Source organism: Marmota flaviventris, chromosome 1 (genome assembly GCF_047511675.1).
Source record: "Marmota flaviventris isolate mMarFla1 chromosome 1, mMarFla1.hap1, whole genome shotgun sequence".
NCBI lineage: Eukaryota > Metazoa > Chordata > Mammalia > Rodentia > Sciuridae > Marmota > Marmota flaviventris.
Window position 1 is genome coordinate 210,984,755 of NC_092498.1, and position 16,803 is coordinate 211,001,557.

Consider the following 16,803-nt stretch of genomic DNA (forward strand, 5'->3'; position numbering starts at 1 on the left):
GCAGATGCTCTTAGGGTTTGAGGACAGGTTCTTATACTCCCCCTCAAACCTCATTTAGCCTTAAGGGTATTTGCTACTACTCAAGGCTGGGATTGTGGAATGAACAGGGTGCCCGAAGTGGAGGTCTAGGTGGGCAGTGAAGGAAAGGGACTAGGGCTAGAACTGAGAGAGACCACGCAAGTGGTGCAGCCCACGGCGAGGCCGCCTTCCCAGCACTGATTTGGTCCTGAAGCGGCAGAACAGTCAATCCCGGGAACTTAACCAGAAAGTAAGAGTAGCGACAAAGCGGTGCAACAATTACAAGTAGTACTCTTTGCGCAGGCGCACAGTATCCTCGCTGCCTGAAATTTGAGTACGCGTGCGCACAGAGAAGCAGCTGGAGGCTGTGGGGCCTATTCGCCGGGCCTCTTAGGGCGGGGTGGGCGGGACCTGAGAGGGAAGGGGATTTCCGCTTCCTCCGAGAGCCGGAAGTCACTGTCTCCCGGGCGAACCGGGCCTTTGCAACGAGGGAAGGCGAGTGCAGGTGATCGTGCGCGCGGGCGGGCGTTGGGGCTGGGCCAGACTGGTCGTTCTTCTGCTCTGGGACACTCACGCGGTCCTGGAACAGCCGCCAGGGTCCCCGGCTTGGGGGGCGGCTGGTCGGGGAAATTGATCTCCGGACCCTAGCCCTCCAAGTTGGGCAGCTCTGGCCCTGCCTCCTTCGGGTGGTCGTCGGGAGGCGACGTCCAGGCCTCGGTGAGCCTGGAGAAACAGCCCGCCCCTCGCCTCTTGTGTCGCGGCAGTTTGGGGGGCGGGGATCAACCCTCTTCCAGCTCTCCCTTGACGCGCTTGGACTTTCGTTGCCATAGGACACACCTGGACCTCTGGTTCTTGTGCAAGGCAGAATCCATTCCTCAGGTGCGGTGCTGTGATCACCGGGTGAAATGAGATACTGGGCCCCCTCCGTTGCTCTCATTCAGGAGACTTATTTATTCATTCAATAAGTAGTTAAGTACTTAATGTGTTCCAGGCACGATGCGTGCAAGGAATTCAGCAGTGAACAAAACATGTCCCTGCAGAACTGACATTCTCATGGGAGGAGGTCTAGGATTAGAGTCAGAAAACTGCCTTTTTTGAGCACCCTGAGCTGATTTTTGTTGTAGCCAGAGCTGAGCTTTCAGGAAAAAAATAAAACACACTGTCCTGGCAGGTGACAAGATGGGCTACAGACCAGGTGGCACCTTATTTAAACCTTAAAGGTCTTGTGAGATCTAGCTGATCTTTTGCATCTCACACTCTTCTCTCCATTGCTCTCTGGGCTACAGCCACACTCTGGAAAAAAGCAGTTTGCCTCAGGGCACTTACAGTTGGCCATTCCTCTGCCTGCACATCTTTGCATCATGACTGCCTCCTGTCATTGAGACCTCAGCTTAAATGATACCCAGAAAGGGTCCTTCCCAATCCCCTTATCTGGAGCAGCCTCACCTCAGAAACTTTCACTTAGCCCTGTTTAATAACCTTCATAGCACTTACTAATACACGAAATTCTCTTGCTTATGTGCTTACTTCATAAAAGCCTGCCATCCTCCATTGGAATTTCAGACACCTTGCCTGCCTTGTTGGTTGCAGCATTAGTATGATTGAACAGAGTTCCTGGGATCTGCTTCCTCACTCATTCAGTAAATATATGTTGGAGGGAGAGGGCAATTCTATGGCCATGAGCAATTCCATATTCTGAGGATACAAAGAAAAGACAAAAATTCCTGCCCTTGTGGAATCTATACTTAGAAGGAGGTAGGCAGAATTGGGGATCAGGAAGACTGAGAATGAGGAGGCTGAGATTACTGCTCCTCAGACCATGGGGATTGCCTTAGAGGTGATGAAAAGTGGTAAGGTTCTGGATGTATTTCAGAAGGGCAGGGGCAGAGTCTGGTATAGGGTGTGTAAGGAAGAAAACGAGAAGGATGAGTTCAAGAGTTTTGGCCTGAAAACTGGAAAGATGGAGGTGCTGTCCGCTGAGATGGAGAAAGCCTCAAGAGAAGAGGTTGAGGTGCCCGGAGCTCAATTTTGGACATGTTACTTTGCATTCATAGACATCCGGTGAAGTTGTGTCCAAGACAAGGAGACCATTGGGTCTGTGGTGGAGGCTGAAGAGGTGGGATGCATGAAGCCCAAGGACCTCCGTGGAGGTGTGAGGAGGGAGCAGGCAGAGGCCCAAAAGATGGAGCTCATGGACTTTCTTATTACTGGGGAGGCTGAAGAAGCAGCAGAGGACGGGGAGGGCTAGAAGGGGCCACCAGGGAGGCAGCGGGCAGGGAGAGGCTGGGGTCCGGAGAGCTACAGGGGAAAGATGGGAGGGATCGGTGTGTCCAGTGCCGTGAAAAGGGGACTGACTGTTGGTGTTGGCTTTGATGACCTTGATTGAGTGACAAGAAGTGTAAAGAATGGGAGGGGGACACAGGCAGCAGAGAAAAACCTGCGGAGAAATGGATAGCTGGAGGATGAAGAGGTAGTTTTCTGACATTTTAAGAGATGAGCAAGGTAGTGTGTTAGTGATCTAATGGACTCTGAGGGAGCGTCTTTACCTTTGTTTTGTAGACAATGAAACCAGGGCACAGAAAGCTTAAGTAAGTTGGGGAGCAAGGGTTAGAGGCCACCCAGAGTGCACTAGGAGGGGACTGTCTTTCTGCCTTGGGATTGGGAACTTCAGCCCCCTGAAGTAGAGCTTGGGCACCATTGTACAAGTCCTCCCTATTCCATGGGCCACTGCCAAGGCTCCTTCCCAGTCTGCTTCTCAGAGTGTCAAACGAGAGGACTGCCAGCTACTATGAGCCTCTGACTTCTGCCCTCCCTCACCTCCATAGGTTTGCCCACCTATAGCCATGGGACGCAGGAAGTCAAAACGGAAACCACCCCCCAAGAAGAAGATGACAGGCACCCTGGAGACCCAATTCACCTGTCCTTTCTGCAACCACGAAAAGTCTTGTGATGTGAAAATGTGAGTGAGGGGCTGGGTGAGGCCTCCTGCCCCACTGGGTACCTGAGTCTCTCCCCCTTGCCTGTAGTCCTCCATCCTGTCCCAGTCCTTCTGTTTGGGGGGTCACCAAGGGCTTATTGCTCATCATTCTCTCCACCTCACTCTATCCCATATCAGGGACCGTGCTCGCAATACCGGAGTCATCTCTTGTACCGTGTGCCTAGAGGAATTTCAAACGCCCATCACATGTATCCTTGGAAAATGCAGCTTTTGGCTGGGAGGGGCGGGGGTAGTCAGAGCTGTCATGCCCAGGGTGGGCTAATTAGGGGCAGATCGCTAAGGGTGAGGGGGCTGGAGTCCATCCCTACGCCTCTAGCCCCACTGTGGCCTGGCACAGGGCCACTGCCACTAAGATGAGCAGAGGTATATTGGGGGGGGGGTGTCCAGTGCCACTAATTGTCCTTGACCTCAGCAATTCAGATTTGTCAGAACCAGTGGATGTGTACAGCGATTGGATAGATGCCTGTGAGGCAGCCAATCAGTAGCAACACAGAGGACCCATCCCTTGGTGGCCCTGCCTGCCACGGACCCACCTGCTGGGTCCCAATCCAGAGACATTCCAGGGGTCCAGGGTGTGGGTCCAGAGCTGTGTGTATGGAATGGGTGTGAGCGTGAGTGAGCTGGTGTGGCTGCAAGCATGGCTGTGTGCACGTGGACTTGGGGTGAAATTGGTCTCCTGGGCCTGAGAGGCCCAAACTGGCCTCATTTGGCTCCAGACTCCTTTGAACTGCTCCATTCTCCAGCCCCAGCCTCCTGTGGCTTTGGAGTCCTGGCTCCTTCAGGGTAGGTTCCTGACATCCTGGGCAAGGGAAGCCACCAGAGTCTGAAGCGGGACCTCCCTGGACTCCTCACCCACCTCACCAGCACCTCACCTGTGTGAACAGGATTTCCCGCCCTTCTTCCCTTCCTCCCAGTGCCTGTAACTGGGTGTCAGAGCCACGTTCCCCAGGTCCCTTGGCTGGGCCTCGGTAGGAGGCCAGCTTCCCTGTGCTAACTAGATAAGCTCTGTGTTAATGGGAGCTGCTTTTATAGAGGAGGCAAGGAACGGTGTGGGGATAGCTGTCAATCAACTAGCCCTTCAATAAAGCAGCTCATGGAGATCCTGGCTGACTGTGATTTCTTGGCTTCTGTGTCTACCCCAGCGCCAGAAGAGGAGGTGGGATTTAGGGTGAGGCACTTTAGAGGTAGCGGTCACTGGTTGGAGGTGGGGTTCTGTCAGTCCTTCAAACGGTTCAGTATTTCATTCATGAAGTATTCAGGGCAATGCTGGGTGCATAGGATGGAGCAGACACATCTGGCCAGGTGTTTACAGAAGTCACAGTGAAAACCCTGGGGTATGGGAGGCAGTACAGAGGAGGCAGTGTTCAAGACCACCCCATACCTGACACTGCTCTCAGGGCTTGTTATTTCCATGTCCCAACAGCTGCCCTGTGAGATGGGTGCAAGGTAACCCTAGGTTCACAAATGGGGAAACAGGCCCGAGAACTAGGAGGCCACTGAGGTCCCTCAGCCAGAAAGACATAGCTGTGTCTTGAACTCAGGCTGGCTCCACAGCCTGTGATCTTCCTTATAAGTCCAGGGAACAGAAGTTCATGGGATGTTTTGGGGGCTGTGGGCAGGGGCGGAACCCTGGAGAAACATACTGGTCCACTGAGAGGACCTGTTTGCAGGGCTGGCGGGGAGTGTCAGAAGACTGCGGGTAGATGTGCACCTGCCCTCAGAGGGTCTTAAGGGTGGCAGGAGCCCTGACCCTGGTAACCTGGGCAGATCCAGCACCTGAACTTGGCCTCATGGAACCTTCGCATTAGGTAACCTGGCTTCAGAGTCCTCAGTGGTACTGAGGGAAGGATGTAAAAAATTGGGGGGGCTATGAAGAGGAGGGAATGGACAGGGAGAGTGCCTGGAATTGTTCAAACAGCTCCAGTGCCACCCAGGGCAGGGACAAGAGAACAGCCAAGGAAGATTCAGCTGGCCTGGAAGTCCTAGCCACGCACTGTGCAGTGACAAACCCCTCCCTGGCACTTCTACCTTCTCTAGCGCCCCGGGTAAGGTCCCCTAGACCTGGAAGGAGATAGAGGACCCAGGCGGCAAGGTAGACAGGCCCCTGAGTTCAGCAGTACCAAGATCCAGCTGAAAGGGGTCTTGTTCCTTTGGCACCCAGAGCCCTCCCTGTCACCGGCCCACCCTAGCCTGACAGACCAAGTGCTAATATGGTACTGTTTTCCTAAGGAGGCAGGGCCCTGGGCCAGGCATGGATCCTCCTCAGCATAGCTTCCCTGCGCTGCCCTGGGGGGAGCAGATCTTGTGGTCACCAGGCCAAGAGTGCCTGGAATCTGGTTTACGAGGCCCCAGGGACTGTGTGCATCTACATGAGGGACTTCTGGTGTCTGTCTCTGCAGGTCCCCACATTCCAGCCTCAACCTCTGTCCTTATGGGGGAGTGAAGGAGGGAGGGGAAGAAGACTGCTCTGGGTCCCCCTCCCATTCTCTGCATTCTCCCCTTAGCACCCTGTGACTGGTTTCTTCCAGGCAGGAGGGCTGGACCCTCCTCTCCAGAACAAGACGCCCTCTGAAGGGTGAAGTGGTTGGAGCCCTGTCCACAAACTTAAGGTCCTGGAGTGACAGGCCAGAGTTGGGACTCAGCCTTAAGAAGGCTAGGAGCAAGTGAGGCAGAGAGGGGCAGCTGTACCCTGTGGCAAGCCACTCAGCAGCTCCATGCCAGTCAGTAGGACACATTGCCTTGTCCCATAGAACCAATCTTTACTTTCCCCCAGTCAGGCTGAAGGGGTTGCCCCTGCCCACGAGTACCACCAGGACCCTTGCATGTCACTTCATTGAAGCTTCCCCTGACCCTACAAGATTCACTGTTCCTATTTTTCTTATGAGAAAACAGGCTGTGCCCAAGGTCACTGAGCCAGCAAGCAGCAGAGTCACATCCCATCCCACCAGTGTCGGCACTCGGTCTTCCTCACTACCACCAACCTGTCCACAGGAGGGTGTGTGCATGGATACTGTGGTGTGTGAGGCTGTGCGTGTATCACCATTCCGGTATTTCTTTTTCTTTGTGGTGCTGGGGGTGGAATTTAGGGCCTCACACATGCTGGGCAAGGGCTCTACCACCAAGCTCCACCCCAGCCCAGTGTTTGCCATTTCACATGTCGCTGGTGGCGAGTGTGGACTACATGTAGGTGCACATCTTGTGTGCAAGGTTAGGAGTGCATGTGGATGTTGCACTAGACACGGTGCCTGTCCTATGTCTAATGGACTGAGGTCCCTGTGCATTCCTTGGGGCAGGTATGTGAGTGCAGGAGATGGGGTGTATCTGAGCAAGGTTGTCTGCATGTGTGCGAGAGCCATACAGGCTCTGGGACAGAGCAGTTCCAAGCCTCAGGTGATTTTACAGCATTTATTGTGCTCCAGTGAAATAGGAAAAAAGTGCTCGCGTTACAAACGCTGCTGTCACATCCGCGTACGCCAGTCTCTGCAAACCAAACCGCGTGTGTCCGCTGCGTCTCTGGGCATGCAGTTTGCTCCCACTGTGGGAATGGGCTGGGGGCAGGCGGAGCCTGGGCTCTGGGGGCTTGGTTTGGGGGCTTCTGGTCCTGGGGGTACCCACTTGTGAGGGAGTGGGGGACAGCTGGAATAGCTTTGCTCAGTGCATCATCTGGGTGCTTTCAAGGACACCCAGCTGTAGGTTGGACCCTGCAGTGCCACAGGGAGGATGGCCCCCTTCCCTCACAGGTCCCCCAGTCTGCACTCCCCAAATTGTAACCCTATCGGCAGGTGCCAGGGGGCTGGAGGACGCCATGCAGGGGGACAGGGTTGGCTGGAGCCGGTTGGGTCCAGCCAAGAGCAGCAGCCAGCCTCCCTGGGGGGCCCTAGGCAGAGTTGTAGTAGTTATGTGCGTGGTGGTTTGGGGTGGGCTCACCCAGCTCCGGGTACTCTGGCGTCAGGCAGTACTTGGGGTCATAGACCTGGCGCGGTAGCCCATACACCGTCATGCCCCTCTGTGAGGCCCCCTTGTTGCTGCCCATCTGCAGGCTGACATTCTGCATGTCACAATGCTCCATGCCCAATCCTGGCTCGAAGATCTGTCTCTTGGTCCCGGGTGCAGTCATACCGGCCTACACAGGACAGAGTGGTCAGGCCTTGGTTACCGTGAGGACCTGGCCAGTGTGACCAACAGCCCCCTACTCACCTGGCTGGCTCCCTTGTTGGTGCCCATCTGCAGGCTGATGGTGGCCTGGTCCAGGGGCTGGTCTGTCCCCAACTTGGGGTCATAGAGGTGGCGCCGGGTACCATAGGCTGTCATGCCTTGCTGGCTGGCAAACTTGTTGGTGCCCATCTAGGAGACCAGAAAGAGTCACACCAAAGATTACAAAGTTCCCCCGTGGGCCGTGAGACACCTGATGTCGGATCATGAGGCCCTGCTGCCTCCCTTGGTTTACAAGCTAGAAAATGAGTGTCAGTGGGCATAGCACACAACCAACATTTTGGGTTCCCATTCTCATCAACTGGGCCATCCTGGCAAAAGTAGGCTAGCAGCTTCTCCAGGCCTGGGGGTGGGTGAGGTGAAGAGTGCCTGGCCCCTTGGTCTGTTGGCAGAGGGAGTGAACACGAGTGGAAAGGGCTAAGCAGGGTCCTGGCCTAGTGTTAGTTAATGCCAGATGTCCTGCCCCCGCAAACCTCCAGGCACCAGCTGCCCTCCCTCCAGGAGGGCATTGACCTCCCACTCAGCGCAGCAGTGAATGGGGAAGGGGCAGTACCTGCAGCCCAATGATGTTCCGTCCTTCTCTTAGCTTCTCTGGCTCAAATTTCCGCTCTTGCTTCTCCGCATACTTCACACCCACATTCACCTTGTTTCCCTTCGTCTTGGCCTGGGTGGGGCCAGGAGGACAAGGACTGACAAGAGAGCCTCTAGCAGGCTGCATTGTCCCCTGGGAGACATGGCAGGTCACCCGCCCTCCCAGGTCACCCGTCCTGGGCTTGATGGCACAAGTGGCCCCGCATGCAGCCCAGCCTAGCCCAGCCCTATCCTGTGCCCACGCTGCCCCTACACTCACCATGCTGGCCAGAGCCAGGAGGGTGGACTGCACCTGGGTGTGGTTGGTATTCTCAAACAGGTCGTTGGCTTCGAAGATGTCGTGGGGCTTCACCCCATACTTGGTAATGGCCTTGATGAAATTGCCAATGTTCTCCAGCTGGAGGGGAGCAGGCAACATTAGAGGTGAGCGGGGGAGGGCTGAAGGGCTTGTGGACAATGGACCAAGAGAAGTTGCCTCTGGGCTTACCTGGTGCCAATTTTGGGTTGATTCGTTTACCTTCTTCACAGAACCTGGCTGGAGCTTATTGATGAATCTACAAAGAGGGGAGGGGGGTCCGGGGTGAGCCCCTGCTGCTCCCAGCAGGCCAGGCAGGTGGGATAAGCAAACTCAGGGCGAATGGGAAACCAACCACAGGGAAAGTGGACTCAGGTCACCAGCCACAAAGTCCCCATGTCAGGATCTCCTAGTTTTCCTAAGGCTTCATTGGTGGCCACTTATGTCTCAGTTTCTTTTTCTCTTGTGGACACAGCGGGGAACCCACAGGGACCTCTTCTCTGACCACACTCACCCCCTTGGTGATCTCATCAGTATCCCCACTTTCAGTGCCCTCCATGTGCCAGTGATTCCCCAGTGGGCAAGGCCAAGCAGCCCAGGCCTCTCGCTCTCCAGCCCTCCCTCCGTGGGAGTTCCAATCTGCTCAAATCCAGCACCCACCACCCCAGACTCCTGACATACACATCTGCTCACCAATCCCTCCTCCCTCTGCTATGCTCAGTAAGCAACAATTCCCACCTTTCCTGGTGCTCAGCCAAATTACTTGGACTTGACTTCCCCTTTCTCTTCCGCAGCAAGTCCTTGGGCTCTGCCTTCTAAATGCATGAGGAAGCCCACCCACTTGCCCGCTGCCCCTCACCACCCCTACCCTGCTCTGAGTCCCCAGCGCTTCTGCTGGGCCCTTGTAGTGGCCTCCTGTCCGTGGGCTCCCAGCTTCCACCTCCTCCCTCACAAACTTTTGGCCTTTTTAGTTTTTCCTTGTTAAGCTAGGAATGGACCCCAGGCCCTTGTGCATATTAGACAAGTGCTCTACCACTGAGCTGCACCCCAGCCCTTTACATAGTTATTTATGTATTTTTTGAGGCAGGATAAGTTGTCCTAACACTCAGTTGCTGAGGCTGGCCTCAAACTTGCCATCCTGCCTCAGCCTCCCGAGTAGCTGAGATACAGACATGACATTGTGTCAGACAAGAATGACCTTTTATTTTATTTTCTCATTTTGCTGTGCAGGGGATCAAACCCAGCCCATGCTAAGCAAGCTTGTTCTCTACCACTGAACTACATCCCCAACCCAAAAATGGCCTTTTAAAAGCAATTCAAGGGCTAGCATTCAAGAGGCCTTGGGTTTGATCCCCAGTCTCTCTCTCTCTCTCTCTCACACACACACACACACACACACACACACACACACATTAAGTTACCTTCCAGTTCAAAATTCCATACTGGATTCTCATTGCCTTTAGTATAAAGTCTGAATTCCTCTACATGACTAACAGACCCTGTATCACGTGGCCTCCGGTTAACCTGATGACTTTACCTCCCTCCACTTCCCCACCCTGAGTAGGTACCAGCATGCTACCTCAGGGCCTTTGCTCTGTCTGCTCTGCTCTGCTTCCATTGTTCTTCTCCCAGGTCTCCTGGCTCCTTCCTTCGCTTCATCCAGAACTCTGTTCAATGTTACCTCCTCAGAAAGGCCCTCCAGACCACACTAGGAGAGGACTTCCACTCCGCGAGGGTCCTCCCACTCCTCCCACCATACTTCCCACTGATTCTTCTCCTTGGCACTTATCTGCAAGTGTGTGATTGTTTGATCAATTCTTTGATCTCCCCCAGTAGGATTAAAGCTTCCTATCAGACTCCATCCAAGTGGATCTGGTTCACTATCCCTGTGCCTAGACCAGAGCCTGGTACACAGCAGAAGCTATAAATGCTTATTGCATGAGTGGATTACTGATGGGTAGGTTAGCTCTGTACTCTTTTCTTCTTTTTGGGCAGTGTTAAGGGTGCAACCCAGGACCTCTTTCATGCAAGGAAGGCACTCTACCACCAAGCTGCACCCCAGCCCTTGCTCTGTACTCTTGAGACTCAAGCAGCGCCCATGAGATGGGACACCAGCATGGATGGAGATGATGAAGCAAGATGAGCACCCTTACTTCTCCTTCTCAGCACCTAGGACTCCATAGTCTGCACCTTTGGAAAGCTCAAGGGCAAACTCTGGCTCTCGTGGTCACCGGCCTGGGGGCCTGGACCAGACTCAGAGAGGCACACAAGACCCCAGCTGAGCTCAGGCCCCATTCAAGGAAGGGGATGGGAGCTTCGGAGCTGAGGGTTTTCATTTCCCTTGGCAGCGAGGTTCTGAGGGTAGTAAAAAATTATCATGGCTCATGCCCATTGCCAAGCCCATGATGAACAGTCATGGTTGCCCCTGCCTTTTAACGGTCACCTCTCTTTCTTGGGATGCTGGAGACCATGAATTGACATGCCCTGTAGAGCTGCTGGTTAAGATTCTGGAATCATTTCCCTTGTGACACCGTGAGACTTAGAACAATGTGTCTCACCTGAGCCTCAGTTTTATTTGCCTGTTAAATGGGCACAGTGGTTGTTTGCCAGCTCAGAGGACTACTTGGAGATATCAGCTATAAGGTGGTCAGCCAAGTTCCAGGCTCATGGTCATTTGAGGGGGATTGAGGGGCTACAAGGACTTGGGTGTGGAGTAGCTGAAGGTAAGGTCTGTACCACAAGAGTGCCACTCACTCGCAAAGGATGATACCATCTTTGAGGCCATCCATGAAGTTGTTGCCGATGCGACGTCCCGTTACCCCCTCGATCCACTCTCTCAGCTCCTGTTCCCGCTGGTGGTCATACTTCTGGGCCAGCTGGGGGTTAGGGGCACAGAGAGGGTGGTGAGGACACAGGCAATGGAGGACAGCTTTGGCTCCCTGAGTCTGATTCGAATCTCCCCAGGCCTGATCTCCTTCCTTGCCCCATCCCAACTAAGGCAATTCTATCCCAGTGTCCATGGGGGCGGGGGCTAGAAAGGGGCTGAGGGCCAGGGCTGAGGTGGCACCTGCCCAGGGGGCCATTCCGGGCATTCTGAGGTTTGGCACCAGAGAATGTAGACAAGGAGGCGGGTGGAGAGCTGGATCCCCAAGCTGGGGGGTGGCGCCGGCCTCCTGGTTCCCCCTCCAGGCCAAACTTGGGGCTTAGTTTCCCTTGGCCCTGCCCCCTCCACCCCCATTTGGGAAGAGAGGGTGCCATAGGCAGGGGAGGGGGAAAGTTAAAGAGCTGGGTGCTGACTTTTAGGGAGCATACTCTAACATCTGTCTCTGGGTGTCTCCCGGGGTCTTCTGCCCCAAGTGGGGGGCTTGCCTTCCTCTCACTTCTGATCCTTGGGTCCCTGTACTTCTGTCTCTTTCTCCAATCCCCCTCTCCTCAGGCTCTCCCCGACAACCCCAGTTCTGTCTGTCCTCCTTTGGCCCAGTTTCCAGGTCCCCATCTCTGGGTAGCTAGTTCCTGGAGCACCCTGCAGGTCCATTTCTTCGCTCTGACTTCAGGTTTGCTGGCTCTGGTGGGGGGTGGGGCTCCTCAGTCTCCCCTCCCCGCCTCGCTCTTATCTCGCTCCTGGCTCGTCCTCCCCGTCTGTCTCAGGCTCCCAGTATCTCCTCTACTTTCCCCCTCCTTCCCTCTCCACTCGCCCCCACTCCCACGTCTCTAGAATCCTCCAGCCCAGCCAGGCTCCCAGCCCCCGAGGATTCGGGCGGCCCCTTCCCCTGGGTGGAGAGGAGGGAGGTGGGAGGGGGCGGCCCCTCACCTGGCCCGGGTCCTGCCGCCCCCCTCCCCACCAGCTCCGCTTTATAAAGCAAACCCGCCCTTATATAGCGCGGCCCGGGCTCCCTGAGGCCGCCTTATATGGCGCGGCGGCTCGGTGCGACTCCGGGGCGGCTCTGGGGGGAAGGGGGCGGCGCTGGGATCGGACTCCCGCCAGAGCACCCGCCCCCTGCCGCCCCTTCCTCCAGCCCGAGGGTCCCGCAACCCAGGTTCTAATCCCGTCCCGCTCCCTTGCTGTGGGACCTGGGAAAAACCATCCTGCGCCTCAGTGGTCCCCTCTGTCAAATGGGGCTGGGACTTTGCCCTAGCGACGCCCCGGGAGCGTTCCAGTGGGACGGGGCTTCAAGTGCCCTATCTTGTGGGGAGGTGAGTTCAGAGTCCCAATTCTGTGCCCGCCTTAGCTGGGACCTCAGTTAACCCATCCATAACGTGAAGATGGTTTCCTGGTGTCTGCCTAGCACTGCAATTAGGAAACCCCCTGGGGGGTCTGACGCCCACTTCTCCACCCCAACCATCTCCTTCCTGATCTCCCACACTTTCTTCACCTCCCAGGAAACCAGCTGTCAAGGGTTCTCAATTTCTTTGTCAGGCTGGGGGCTGTGAGAAAAATCAACAAGTCTTCCCTCTGTGTCCCTGCCAGGAACACCAAAGGTTGACAAAGGACTTCCATCAGGTGGCTGGGTGCCCCCATCGCACCCCAAAAAAGTATCTGAGGGCTCTGGGGTGTTCACAAGAGTCAGAAAGCCAGAACTACCCTGTACCTCTCCCTCTTCCCCTCTCAGGTTCCCTGTCACATGGAATAGGCAGGAGGGGTTCAGGGAATCCTAAGAGAGGGGCTTGTGGCCTGGCAGAGTAAGTGGGCCAGTCTTACCTTGTTCTTGACCTCAGCTGACAGCCCGTAGGCGGGGCCTCGGTTGAAGTGAGCAGAGGACATGTTGACCAGAAGGCTCTGGTGGGGACAGTAGTGACGCTGAGGACCAGGGAGGCAGCAGCTGAGACTCCGTCTGCACCCTCTTCCCTCCTCACACGTTTTTGAAGCTCCGGAGGTGGCCCGGGTCTCTTCCAAGGCCGTCCCATTGGCTGAACGGGCCTGCCAAGGGGCGGGGCGCCCCCCCACCTTGGCCACCCCCTTCCTCGTGATGTCAGGGCCTTGGTATTGGGAGCTAATTGTGTCATTGTTTCCACCTAGAGGGGCAGCCTGCATTATTCTGAGAAGGGGGCTTGATCAGACAGAGACCAACTTTCTCCCCCACCCCAGCCTGTCACTGTCCACTGAGTCTCCGGCTCAGTCTCTGAGGCACTTTATTTCTGAGGTCATCACCCTTTGTCCCTCTCCAATCTTGAGCCAAGACTGTCATCCCTGGTAGTTTAGCAAGCACCACCCCTGAGCTTAGCCCAGACACCAATAGTCTATATATAGCCTTAGGCAAGTCCCTTCTCTCTGGTCCTCTGTTGCCACATCTGTAAAATGGGCTAATGACAGCTCCTACCTTGTGTAGTGTTGTGAAGATCAGAACAAATGCTGCCTCCAACGTGCACAGGAGAAGAACTCAGGCAATAGTAATATTTCTTTTTTTTAAATATTTTTATTTTTAGTTATTGGCGGACAAATATCTTTGTTTGTATGTGGTGCTGAGGGTTGAACCCGGGCTGCACGAATGCCAGGCGAGCGCGCTACCTTTTGAGCCACATCCCCAGCCCAATAGTAATATTTCTACTGAGGATCTGATACCCCAGTTCGGTCCCCTTCAGCCCCTCATAAGGCTCTGGGAGAGCAGAGATCTTGGATCTACTCTTCCCATCCACCTGTGGGTCACTGGAACCATGAGCTGACTGTTAGTGAGTCCTGGGCCTTGAACAACCACCCTGTCCCAGACTGGCTAGTCTAGTTGGATACTTGCCCTGCCTGGCCAGCTCTTACCCCTGGACCACAGGGGTAGATGTCATATCCACATTATGCAACATATGTCAAGGACACGACAGAGACACTTGGACGACATGCCAGCAACCTGCCACATGCTGATGATATATTTTGCTTTTTTTTTTTTTCCTGGTGGTGCTAGGCATTGACCCAGGGGTACTTTAACACTGAGCTACACCCACAGACTTTTATATGTTTTTATTTTGAAACAGGGTTTTGGCTTGCTAAGTTGCAGAGACTGGCCTCAAACTCGTGATCCTCCTGCCTCAGCCTACAGAGTTGTTGGGATTATAGACATACACCGCTGCACCCATTTCTGAATCTTTTTTTTTAAACTGTTGTCTGGAAATGGAGCCCAGGGCCTCCTACATATCAGGCAAGTACTGTACCACTGAGCAACATCCCCAGACCCTGCAGAGCAGAGAATTTGAATGAATGCAGGCCCCTGTCCTTAATGCTATGGGCTAAAGTCAGGGTTTCTCAACCTTGGCATCCAGTCGGGGCTGGATCATTCTTGGTGATGGGAGGCTGTCCTGGGCGCTGTAGGACTTTTTAAGCAACATCCCTGGCCTTTACTGATTAGATGCCAGTAGTACCTCTTAGCTTGTCAAAATGTAGACACACATTGCCAAGTGTCCTCTGGGGCTGGGGGTGGCGGTGGAGCAGATCGCCCCCATTTAAGAACCACTGGCCTAAGGCAACATGCTAAGAAACAGTTGATGGCATGTCACGATACAGTGAAGGTACAATAAAATTCATCAAACGAGCTGGCAGTTAGCACCTAGTATGCACTAAGTGCTTTGGCTCAGTTAACTCATCCCTCACAGCAGCCTGTGAGGTGGCTCTGTATGAGGCACAGAGAAGCGAAGCCCGCAGTGCGGATCACACGGCTCGAGGATGGCACAGCTGGGAATCAAACGTGCAAATTACTGCCTGCTGCCCTCGCTGAGGGGACCGCAGGTCACTACTGCGCATGTGAGGACCGGTGCCTGGGCCCAGCTCGCAGTCGGCGCCCCCTGGCGGCCCGGGAGGGGCGGGGCCTGTGGGGGGGGGTCCGGGCGGCGGTGACGTCACGCGCTGACTCACCGGGCCGCGCTCCCCGGCCGCGCTTGGCCATTTATAGAATCTGCGCTGCCTCTGAAGTCACGGTCCAGGCACGACGGGGGCGGGGTGGGGAGCTCTTGGCTCGCCCCCGACGGGGCAGCCCGGGGTCTCCCGAAAGGGCAGCCCTCCCTGAGTCTGTCCTCTCCGATTCTCGGTCTGTGACGCTGTACTTCTTATCCTGTCTGATTCATCCCCGTCTCTGGGTCGCTGTTTGTCGTTCCTTCTGTGTCGCCAAGGTTTTTTTTTTTTTTTTTTTTCAGTCTCTGCCTTTGCCTCTCTCTCTCCCTCTCTCTCTGATGGCGCTGTGAATCGGCCTGGCTCACTGTCTCTGCCCTCCTGTCTCATCGCTCCCTCCATTCTCTCTCCATCTCTCCATCTCCGTTTTAGTTCCAGGGCTCCGACGCTTTCTGTGTCTCTCTCTGGAGGTCGCTGTATGGTCTCTCTATCTGGAAGAGAGCGGTGGAGGCAGAGAGAAGGGGCTGATCCCAACCGGAGGCCCCAACCCCGGAGACAGCTCCATCTCCAAGTGCCCACCTGCAGCCCCCCTGCCCAGCTCCCAGCTGGCATTTCCCAGGCTTCAACCCCTCCGTGCCTCAGTTTCTCATCTAAATGAGAAGTGTGGGATCTTGGAAGGAACCGTGTTTCCTTCCAAGTGTCAGTCCTGAAAGAAAAACCGGTGCCTCCCCTCTGCTTGAGTGAACGCCCTAAACCTTGAGCACAGTTCATCTCTGTCCCTGTGTATCCTGGGAGACGGTTGAAGTCCTATGCTGCATCTGCTTATGGTGGCAGCCCCTCTTTGCTGGCTCCCTCCTGGCCTAGCTTTTCCCTCCAGAAAACAGGTAGAGACCATTGTTTCTAATGGCTTCTGTTTTGGGGTGCTCAGTTGGTACCAGACACTGTACCAGGCACAATCTCATTCAGTCCTCACCATAACCCATTGAGAATGGAAACTCTCAGACCTATTCCATGGGTAAGGAAACTCAAGGTTCGGAGAGGTCAAGCCACTCTCCCAGGGTCACACTGCTTATACGCTTCCTTCCAGACGCTTCCATATTTCTAGAGTCCCCAAGTATGTTCCCACCCCCAGGGCCTTTGTGCTGGCAGTTCCTGCCACCTGGAACACATCTCTGCAAGATGTCTGTGTGGCCTCTTCCTCCCTTAATTCAGTCTGTGCTCAGATGTCACTTCTTCAAAGATGTCCTCCCTGAGCACCTAAAGCAATAGCATGCCCCAAATCCCATACTGCCCATGAGAGGGTGGGCAGGAGGGAGCTGTTCATTAAGTGTTTACATCTGGAAATGGGTGTTTTTTATCTTCTCAAAACTTTAATTTTGGCTGGGAGTGTAGCTAAGTGGTAAAGCACTTGCCTAACATGTGCAAAGCCCTAAATCCAATCCCCACCACTGAAAAACATTTTAATTAAAAAATTGATTTATAAAAATAGCCATGCCACTCTCTTCTGTTCCTGTCCTTTTTTCCCTTGCCCTCTCCTGACATCTTACACATACATTTGCTTATTATTTATCTCATCCCATGAGAATGGAGACCCCATTGGGACAGGGATTGCCTCAGCACCCAGAGCAGTACATACATACAGCAGGCACTCAAAACCTGCTCACTGGGGGCAGGGGCTATAGCTCAACAGTAGAGCATGCACTTAGCATGCACAAGACCCTGGGTTCAATCCCCAGTACCACAAAAGCAAAAAATAAGGAGGAGGAGGAGGAGGAGAAGGAAGAGGAGGAGGAGGAGGAGAAGCCACCACTGCCGGGAAGCTCAGTGGCACACACCTGTAATCCCAGCAACTTGGAAGGCTGAGGCAGGAGGAAAATGAAA

General features: G+C 54.7%; 2 protein-coding genes across 5 annotated transcripts; one reads left to right on the forward strand and one right to left on the reverse strand.

Moving 5' to 3' along the window:
• The first annotated feature begins 448 nt into the window (after window positions 1-448).
• Elof1 (elongation factor 1) lies at window positions 449-4,116 on the forward strand. Of its 4 annotated transcripts, XM_027955299.2 has the most exons (5): window positions 487-523; window positions 849-897; window positions 2,844-2,977; window positions 3,134-3,204; window positions 3,437-4,116. In XM_027955299.2, the coding sequence occupies exons 3-5, from the start codon at window positions 2,862-2,864 to the stop codon at window positions 3,499-3,501; spliced, it is 252 nt and encodes an 83-aa protein (XP_027811100.1). In that variant the 5' UTR covers window positions 487-523; window positions 849-897; window positions 2,844-2,861; the 3' UTR covers window positions 3,502-4,116. The 4 variants fall into 4 exon arrangements, with proteins under 4 accessions (XP_027811101.1, XP_027811098.1, XP_027811100.1 ...); XM_027955300.2 differs by lacking the exon at window positions 849-897 and having other exon boundaries at window positions 449-513; XM_027955297.2 differs by lacking the exon at window positions 849-897 and having other exon boundaries at window positions 456-523.
• A 2,321-nt stretch (window positions 4,117-6,437) lies between these two features.
• Window positions 6,438-12,960, reverse strand: Cnn1 (calponin 1). Its single transcript, XM_027955280.2, has 7 exons — window positions 12,814-12,960; window positions 10,869-10,990; window positions 8,307-8,373; window positions 8,079-8,216; window positions 7,782-7,892; window positions 7,214-7,360; window positions 6,438-7,139 (listed from the first exon to the last, which is right to left on the reverse strand). Exons 1-7 carry the CDS (start codon window positions 12,874-12,876, stop codon window positions 6,894-6,896), a joined length of 894 nt encoding a protein of 297 aa, XP_027811081.1. The 5' UTR covers window positions 12,877-12,960; the 3' UTR covers window positions 6,438-6,893.
• Between the last annotated feature and the right edge of the window lie 3,843 nt (window positions 12,961-16,803).

Bases quoted from the DNA above. Each gene is read 5' to 3' on its own strand.
- Elof1 (XM_027955300.2), top strand. From the start codon at position 2,862: ATGGGACGCAGGAAGTCAAAACGGAAACCACCCCCCAAGAAGAAGATG. The intron at 2,978-3,133 runs GTGAGTGAGGGG...ATCCCATATCAG, and splicing joins AAGTCTTGTGATGTGAAAAT to GGACCGTGCTCGCAATACCG. The intron at 3,205-3,436 runs GTATCCTTGGAA...TCAGCAATTCAG, and splicing joins ATTTCAAACGCCCATCACAT to ATTTGTCAGAACCAGTGGAT.
- Cnn1 (XM_027955280.2), bottom strand. From the start codon at position 12,876: ATGTCCTCTGCTCACTTCAACCGAGGCCCCGCCTACGGGCTGTCAGCT. The intron at 10,991-12,813 runs GTAAGACTGGCC...CCTAACCCCCAG, and splicing joins CAGCTGAGGTCAAGAACAAG to CTGGCCCAGAAGTATGACCA. The intron at 7,140-7,213 runs GTGAGTAGGGGG...TGTCCTGTGTAG, and splicing joins CCAACAAGGGAGCCAGCCAG to GCCGGTATGACTGCACCCGG.